Source organism: Medicago truncatula, chromosome 4, assembly GCF_003473485.1.
Source record: "Medicago truncatula cultivar Jemalong A17 chromosome 4, MtrunA17r5.0-ANR, whole genome shotgun sequence".
Taxonomy (NCBI): Eukaryota; Viridiplantae; Streptophyta; class Magnoliopsida; order Fabales; family Fabaceae; genus Medicago; species Medicago truncatula.
In genome coordinates, this window is record NC_053045.1 from 42,684,639 (window position 1) to 42,693,135 (window position 8,497).

The 8,497-nt window shown below is 36.0% G+C and overlaps 1 protein-coding gene across 2 annotated transcripts; it reads right to left on the bottom strand.

Moving 5' to 3' along the window:
• Positions 1-1,513: 1,513 nt before the first annotated feature.
• Positions 1,514-7,593, bottom strand: LOC25493061 (transcription factor VOZ1). 2 transcript variants are annotated; one of them, XM_013601467.3, is made up of 5 exons: positions 7,366-7,593; positions 6,572-6,819; positions 6,224-6,373; positions 2,712-3,210; positions 1,514-2,601 (listed from the first exon to the last, which is right to left on the bottom strand). In XM_013601467.3, exons 2-5 carry the CDS (start codon positions 6,797-6,799, stop codon positions 2,048-2,050), a joined length of 1,431 nt encoding a protein of 476 aa, XP_013456921.1. In that variant the 5' UTR covers positions 6,800-6,819; positions 7,366-7,593; the 3' UTR covers positions 1,514-2,047. The 2 variants fall into 2 exon arrangements, with proteins under 2 accessions (XP_013456921.1, XP_024637757.1); XM_024781989.2 differs by having other exon boundaries at positions 6,572-6,828; positions 7,366-7,576.
• Positions 7,594-8,497: the final 904 nt, after the last annotated feature.

An 8,497-nucleotide genomic window follows, 5' to 3' on the forward strand; every position in this document is an offset into this window, starting at 1 on the left:
ACAATTCTCAAATACTTCTGGGAATGTTCATTACTAAATATCTTAAATCCTAATTCCTGACGATGTACTCGTTAAGTGTATTATAGTATTACTTTACTAGCATCTTTGTTAGGTGTTAGAGCTTATTACTTAAGCTACTTTGTGAGTATTAGAGTTAGTTTTGCATTGTTACTTGTAAAGCAAGCTACCTCGTATACTTAGATACTTTACTATATCTACTTGATGTAATTTTCGCTTGAATGAATAACAAATGAATCTTCTCCTATCAGTCTTAGTCATAGAGAGAAGAATACCAAACATTGACAATTTTAATATACCGTTTTCCTTAAAATAAAAAAAATGTCCGCATTTAATTCTCCTTGATGCACTTATTTGATCTAATGATCAAGATGAATGGTACACTGACGAGAGACTTAATTAAACCGTCACCTTAGAATCACATATTTACATAAGATGCACGCTAATAATCTAGCACAACATATTTACTATTGCACTTATTGACTTTTTGTATTCCGGATACTTTTGTCTTTTTAAAAAAGAATAAAACATCTCTTTCTCAGTTTAGTACTACCAAACAAGGGGATTGTGTGCGTTGTAAAAGCTTTATCTAAAAATTAAATCTTTGGTGTGTCGTGTGCTATCTATCTTAGCCTTCCTACGCTTCTACTTTTTTTTATCTTTCGTCATTCATTGACCGATATGTAAATGATATTCAATCGTCTCCGGATCACACTAACTTTTAAATACTCTCTAAGTCTCAAATGTAACTAACTTTTATGCATAAAGGTTTTGCCATCAATATATCCTTAAGAAACATAGTAAAGATTCTAAAAAGATATTTTTTGCACTCATATAAATCTTTCTTCTACTTTTTGAAATATTAAATCTACGACTATTAAGACAATATTACTACTCTATTAGGTTTCTTAACACATGTCCATATAACATGTTGGCATTCTCCAATATTATAAAACATTAAAACACTTTTGCTCTAAATAATGATGAAAATCTAAAGAACGATGGTATGTTTGGATCGGTGGTGAGTTTGTCAAAGTGACTGTCGTCATTATTTGATTGAAACTATTGCTATAATCACATTGACTCACCGTGATTGTGTGTCACTGTCATACAGAACATACATCTAACTTTGTGGCGGGGAAGGGAAAATAAGAGTTGGTCAGATTTGTGTTGAGGAAAGTTGACTCAATTCAACAGCCATGTGAAGCATCAGTACATGTGGCAACCAGTGATACAGTTTGCCATTTAAGATCTTTGACTGACATAGTTATGAACATGAATTAAGCATTTTAAAAAAAGATAAACTAAGTTGACAAAGAATTGAAGGGACCAATAACATTTTCTTTTTGTCGACTCCCACTATGTACCTGTAGGGGCCTATGTACTTCCTCGAAGTTCCTTCGTACTTCCTTGAAGTTCCTTCGAAGGTAGTGTACTAAATGACGCTTCAGTATAGGAAAAAAGAATCTCAAATAAGATAAACCAGACAGGGAAATCATCCAACATTAGGTAGTTCATATCACCGATGGCTTTCAAAGATTCTCTTCAATCATACAAAAATTACAACAAAATGAGACTGGACATTTTTATTACATGGCCAATACTATGTACCTTTGAAGGTTTGTCCTGAGACTTCTACCATGAAATAGTGCAAATGAGACCTTACATTAGCATAATTTTGAAAATATAATCAGAGCTGAATCACAGCAATAGAGCCTAAACAGCAGGGCAATTCTAATGATGCTAATTAGATTCTAGCATTCAACAAATTGCAAATCATAAATGACATACAGCAATTGCTGTAAAATTTAAGTTAGAATCCAGCATCCAGCAGCTTCCAGTGCCGCGCTCCAGTAAGAGAATGAGCTATTCACAATATCTAGACAAGGCAAACAAAAATGGCCTTGGATTCTTGTTACTAGGGGAAGGGATAAAGGAAAAACAGTGCAAGGAGGCCAAAACAAAAGGAAACAGCATAGAATGTATAAGCATGTTGAATACAGCATGTTGCACATTACTCCAATGTAGATCATGTCCCATAGTAGTCACCCGTGTTCTCCACAAGATAGTCATATGGTGCAGCTAACCCATATTCATATGTTCCGCTTAGTGGGGCCATTCTGTGTGAAGCTGGATAGACAGCACCCATGCCAACTTTGGCGTTGATCTTGGCTCTGCCTTTGGCAGGCCTTTTGTTATCAGGTGGAAACTCAGCAGAGAGCTTTACCATCTGCTTCTGTAGATCAGCAACTGAATCATTTGTTATTCTTGCCTTGGAGTTCTTCTTCCCATCAACAAGCTTTAGTTCTAAACGGTATAAGGCACATACATCACACTTGCTAATCTCATATTCGTAAAGGTGCCATTCAAAATGGTTCAGAGGCTGTGGATCCATATAATAGGATCTCTTCAGACCTCCAAATTCATTGATAACTTGCTTTCTAGATTCGTGCCAACCACGTCCACTGTAATCTGGCAATGACCTCTGCTTTCTGTTTCCACTTTCAAATGCTCTTCGAGGCTTATCAAAGAAGAGCCATTCCCTAATAGTCTCGCCCTCAAGAACAGAAAGGTCAAAGAGCTCTGCACTCCAACAAGGGGAAATAATTAAACAATATTGCCAAACCTTGTAGGCTGTAGCAGACAAAATTGCGCAAACGCAAACCATAAAAGATTCTAAAAGATTGAATTACCAGGTGCATTCCATGGAGACTTTGCAGTTGCTGCTCCCTCACATTCTGGGATGCCAACATCTTTTCCTTGTGCCTTTGCACTAAGAGCAGAAAAAAGTAAGTTATCCTTTAAACCAATGCCCCCGGGTCGTAGAACTGGGGCCATGCCTGGTGGCCCTTCATTCAAAGCTAGAGCGGCATGAAAGCTACTACAATAGTCTTGACACCAGTCCAACCCTTGTGCGGGTCTTGGACAGTCCCAAAGTGCACATTTTGGGCCCAAGAAAGCAGAAGGAGGAGGGCATACACTTGGTAGATAGCTAGATATAAGAGGAACAGCATCCTCCTCACAATAACCTGTACCATTGAAACCAGCATATAAATTATGATCAAAGTCCTGTTGCAAATCAAACTGGTGATATTCTAAAGCAGCTCCATCCTGGTTGGCTGCCACATTTTGAACTCCTGAGGTTGAGTGTTTGCGCTCATCAACCAATGGGAAATCATGTTGCTGTTGGCCCTGTTTTACAGTTAAACCAGGAAACTTATTACAATTACAGGTGAGATCTAGTTACGAAAACAGCTCAGCATTAAAATATGGATAAAGGTACAGTATGCAAGAAAAGATGGAGAAATATGTCGATCTTTAAAAGGAAACATGCGTAAACTCTTGAGGAATAAAATAACCAAACCATCAGAGCCTCTCTCTTCTTTTGAATCAGTTAAAGGAGGAAGACAAAAATAGAAGATCAAACTAGCCTAATGCCCATTGCAACAGAAAATATCCAACAAATGGGTAGGTAATGTCATCTAAATCATTCATACAATCAAAAACAGTTAACTAATAGAGAATCAGTTGCTTTCAAATCAGGCCTGATGCTTAATGACTATTCCATGCAGCAAATCAGAGCTAACATCTCTTAGCCCAATTTACAAAGTTAATGAAACCTATGAAACACTATAAAGCAATAATCACTTCCAAGCCTGTATTATTTATTTATTGGGTTTTGCTAGAAGCCACCCATGAAGGTGTCTTTTAGCAACCCACACCTCAAGGTGTGATTTCCACTTTTTAGTTATAACTTTGCTAAAAGACACCTTCATAAAAATTAGTTGGTGTCTTTTAGCAAATGCTTATAGAATAACTTGCTAAAAGACACCTTCATAAAAGGTGTCTTCTAGCAAAACCCTTATTTATTAATTTTGACAACCCTTCAAAGTCTATAAACTTCCATAAATAAGATACATAAGCCCAAGATTTATTCACACGGTAAAACAAAAAGCAATCAAGTTTTGGTAAACACTGCATTAAGCCTTAAAATTATCTTGTTAAAGTGCATACTTGGTAGCTCCAGGTAGATGGAATTAACAACTCAATTTTCTCTCAACCACATACAAAGAGTTGAGTTTATCATGGACAATGCAATAAGATTTATAGCTATCAAATCGCAAATCCGGAGACGCATTTTCTGAAATATGGATTGAAATTTATAATGGATTGAAATTTATAATGAATCACGACATTGATGATCAATCTTTAAAATCAATAAACTATAAAAGCAATATATAAAAAAACAACATTGATCTCCTTATTTTCTAGCATATCAATTAGGTTTCTTTATAGGGCCCACATCTTTTCTCCATGCTCTTCGCTTTCTAACTTCTAAAACCTAGCCCACATTTTTTTCAACTACCTCTTCTACTCTGTTTTTGGACACATACAGATCCACAGATCCAAGTTGCATTTCACCTCCCACCGGCCCTCACTGCCACCGTCAACCAATCGTCCCATCCAATACCAATCAGCAGATGCTGACTATTCCTGGAACCCACATTTCCCACACACCACCACACCTTGATTGTCAGATTGCTACATGCCTGTATCTATCCATCTGGGCAGCGAGCGAGTGATGGGAAAAATTAAGCCTGTCTTCGGGCTACTTTTTTCACAGAACACTCTTCGCTGATGAGATTCTGGCAACAATCAACCGTCACCACATTGTTTCATTGCCACTCCAGAGGATAATTAACTCACGGTCCCTCTTGAGATAAATTGAGATTCGTGCGATCCTTCCAGGAACAAAGTGATTCAACATGCACTTCCAATGAAGACTTGCATTGAATCGCACAAATAAAATTGCCATCCATGTTATTCAACTACAATGTTAAGGATAGTCAATACAGATCTGTGTGTGTATCAAGTATTAACATACCATAAAGTACTGTCAATTCCACAACGAGGCTACCAATATGTCGGACAGCTACTTTCCCACCCAATTTACCCCCCATCTCTTACCCTCCAACTCACATAAAGAAATAAAAAAATAATAGATAAACGAGAATGTGAAAAGAATGCTACCGATGTATGCACATTGAGTTTTTTTGAAATTCTATTTGAACATACCATTTTTCTGGCTTCAATATGAATAATAGATAATAGATGCCATTCAAATTTCAAGAAAGGAGCAATGAACTTCAAACTAAATAAACATACATTTATTCAATCCAAATATAACAAAATACAGACATTGTTTGTCACACTGAATGTTCGAACTATAAAACGACCTCACTTAAGGACTAGTGAAAACAGATTAAAATAAAAAGTATAATATCATCATTTTCTAGAGGAGAAGAGACAAAATGTCAGGCGATAATCTTTTCCAGTTTACATTACATGATATTAATCAGTGTTATTAATAACGGATGGTGCAAAATAGCAGGTCACCGAAAATCCGCTATGAGAAATAGCAGATAGCGTAACGGGCAAATAGCGGAAGCAGCAAAACGATTGATATTAATAATTGTATATAAAATAAAACATTGACAGAAATAAAAAAAAGTGACTGACATAAAACTCAAAATCTCAATAGTACAGATAACTAATAAAGGATGATGCATAGTTGCATACATTGCTGCTGAAAAACCAGTAGCAGAAATTGAAAGTGAGTTAAAACTCAAAAACTATATAGTTCAAAACAACTAATAACCGGTAGTTCTAACTAGTGATAAAAGATAAAAAGATCTAATTATTCTCCTCTTCCCTAACATCATCATTATCCTCATTTTCAGATAGTGAGGCATATCCTTCAACTTTTTAAATGGAATCCTCCGATTAATGTCTTGAAGGAGATGAAGTATGAGATGAAGAGATAAGATGGAGATGCAGATGTGGTTTAGCGATGAGAGGTTACCTGGCTTGTGGGGCTAGGGGTTATATAAAATAAATAAAAAAGAGGTTACCCGCAAGAAAAGCCAAAACACCATTTTATTCCGCTATTTAAGCAAGAACGGATATCACCAATATGCAAAAGGCACTGCTATTGCAGTGATAGCGGAATAAAATAGCGTTTCGGCTTTTGTTGCGGGTGGTTGCTTCAAATCTGGATACGTAATAGCCGTATAGCGGCGCTATATTGGTTATTTGACAACACATACATTAACCATTTCTGAAGCATCTAATAAAAATAGAAAAACATGAGAGAACTTGAGCAATATGAAGATTATCCATCCCCAAAAGGGAATAAGAAACTCACCTCTTGAAAAATGACATTACCCCCAGCCTGTAGAGCCTGGTCGTTAGGTTCAGGCTTAGGTGCAGTTAATGGACTAGAGGCGTCATCTTCCTCCTCACAGAGCTGCAAAAGCCGACAGATATCGGTGGAGTATGACCCAAGACTTCCACCCTGAATTCACCAACAAACACCACAGTTCAAAATCACAGCTTTACCACTAATATATTGTCACTCAATTTCACATGTATCCATCACAATTAAAAAAAATTGCTAGTTAGAAACGAGTACCCATGACAGTTAACTCAAACAAAGTCCACTAGCTGCAATTGCATTGAACCTAATAAGAATAGCACATGAATATGATCTTACTTGCTGCAATGAAGAAGCGGGAGAAGGCTCGTTGAGCTCGGACTTCCATTCACGAAGCATTTGATGAACTTGTTCCTCGAGCACAGCAGCATCAACTGTACGGCTTTCCTTCCTCGCAAACTGCAAATCCAAGAACATCAGCTGCAGATCATCAACACGGTTCTTCGCCTTGTCCTTGAAAAGACTATGTGATGCAGACTTGCAGCTTCTCTTCGAACCCTTCTTCATCGTCAAACTCGAAGTTCTTCCTATAAAATCTAAACTCATAAATATGACATGCAAAAAGTGAGAGAATAATTCAACAAATGCACACAGCTAGCATGAAAAGTTATCATGATCAGAAGCATATTCCAGCTCAAATTATTCACAGCCCCAAAAGACTAAAACAAGGAATCAAACAACCCCACTTGAAAACTAAGTTAATTTTCAATTATTTCAGTTGTATAATAGGATTCGCCCCAATTACAATTAATCAACCAATAAACACAAGCATATTAACACATACAGTCATACTCTTTTTCTGATGAAAAATAAACCCTAAACATAGATCAAAACAATCAAATAATCTGGCCCAAAACCCCAAAAATGAAAATCAAATAAAAAAAAACGCAAATTTAAGCATGAATACAGTGAAGTAGAACCAACCCAAGTAAATATACTAGCAGAAATCGAAAACCCAGAAACAAAATTGGATGAATAAATTGCAGAACAAAATGAACAGTAAAAAGGATGTTGTAGATCGATTGAAAGGTATGATTGTTGATTAGGGTAGAAAAGAGAAGGACGGTGATTACCTCAGATTCTGTGATAATCGCTTTTTCCCCCAAAAATGCGTTGGTGATGTGAATTTTGGGGTGAAAAAACAAAGAGTTCAATTTTTTGTGACTGTCTCTTCCAAAAATTGAGAAGGTGGTATATAAAGGAATGTAGAGAGAGAGAGAGAGAGAGAGAGAGACTTTTTGTGTTGGTGACTTCTCTCCCTCCTTTTCCTGCTTACTTTCTGAGGCAATAAAGCAAAGACTATTATAGTGAAGAATCAATATTGATAGTGTGATTAGGCCAACGTTTAATATCATATTGATTGCATCGGCATCACGGCGTCGGCGACTCATCGTGGTTTTGCATAAGTTACATTTTTTTAATTTAGATGAAATGATACTAGACATTATAAATTTATACACACAAGTGAAAAAGTCGGAGATTGAATAGCTCAATTTTGTTTTGAGTGAAGGGTTAAGAGTTGAAGGTCGAGGTTAAGGAGTTGAATTGGTCAGTTGATGGCCTGAAAGTATGGTTCTCGTCGAGGTCTCAGATTCGATTATCACCGTATCAATTTAGATTGGCTAATTTATCTTTTAAACGGTTCAAGTTCTAAACACAATGGTTGACCATAATTTGAACATTTTTTATAATTGAGTTAGGATTTGTGTGAATCATATGTTTTTCTATTTTCATAAAAATAAATCTTTAGAAAGGAGTAAATAGTCAATTACCCTCTTGAAATTGTAAGTTTCTTCAATTACCCCCCTAAAATTAACAAAATGTCAATTACCCCCTGAAATTGCACAACGTTAATCAATTTACCCCCTCCGTCAAATTCTTCTGTCAGTGAACATGAAGTTTTGCAAATACCCCCCTGAAGTTTTGCACTTATGTGCAAAATGCCCCCCAAAGTTAAAAATTTATATGTTTTTTTCTTATCTTGATTCAAAAGATATTAAAGACAAACAATTAACAGTTAACTTTAATATTTAAGCTTAAAATAAGAATATATCCTCTAAAAATAATGCATAATTAATAACTTCGTATTGCTTTAGCAAAATGCATGTTTAGTTCAATTTTTAAGATAGAATAATTTTATTCAAACTTATCTTAAGAAACTGTTAGAATTAATTATTCATGAGGAATGAGTGTCTCTAGCTTACT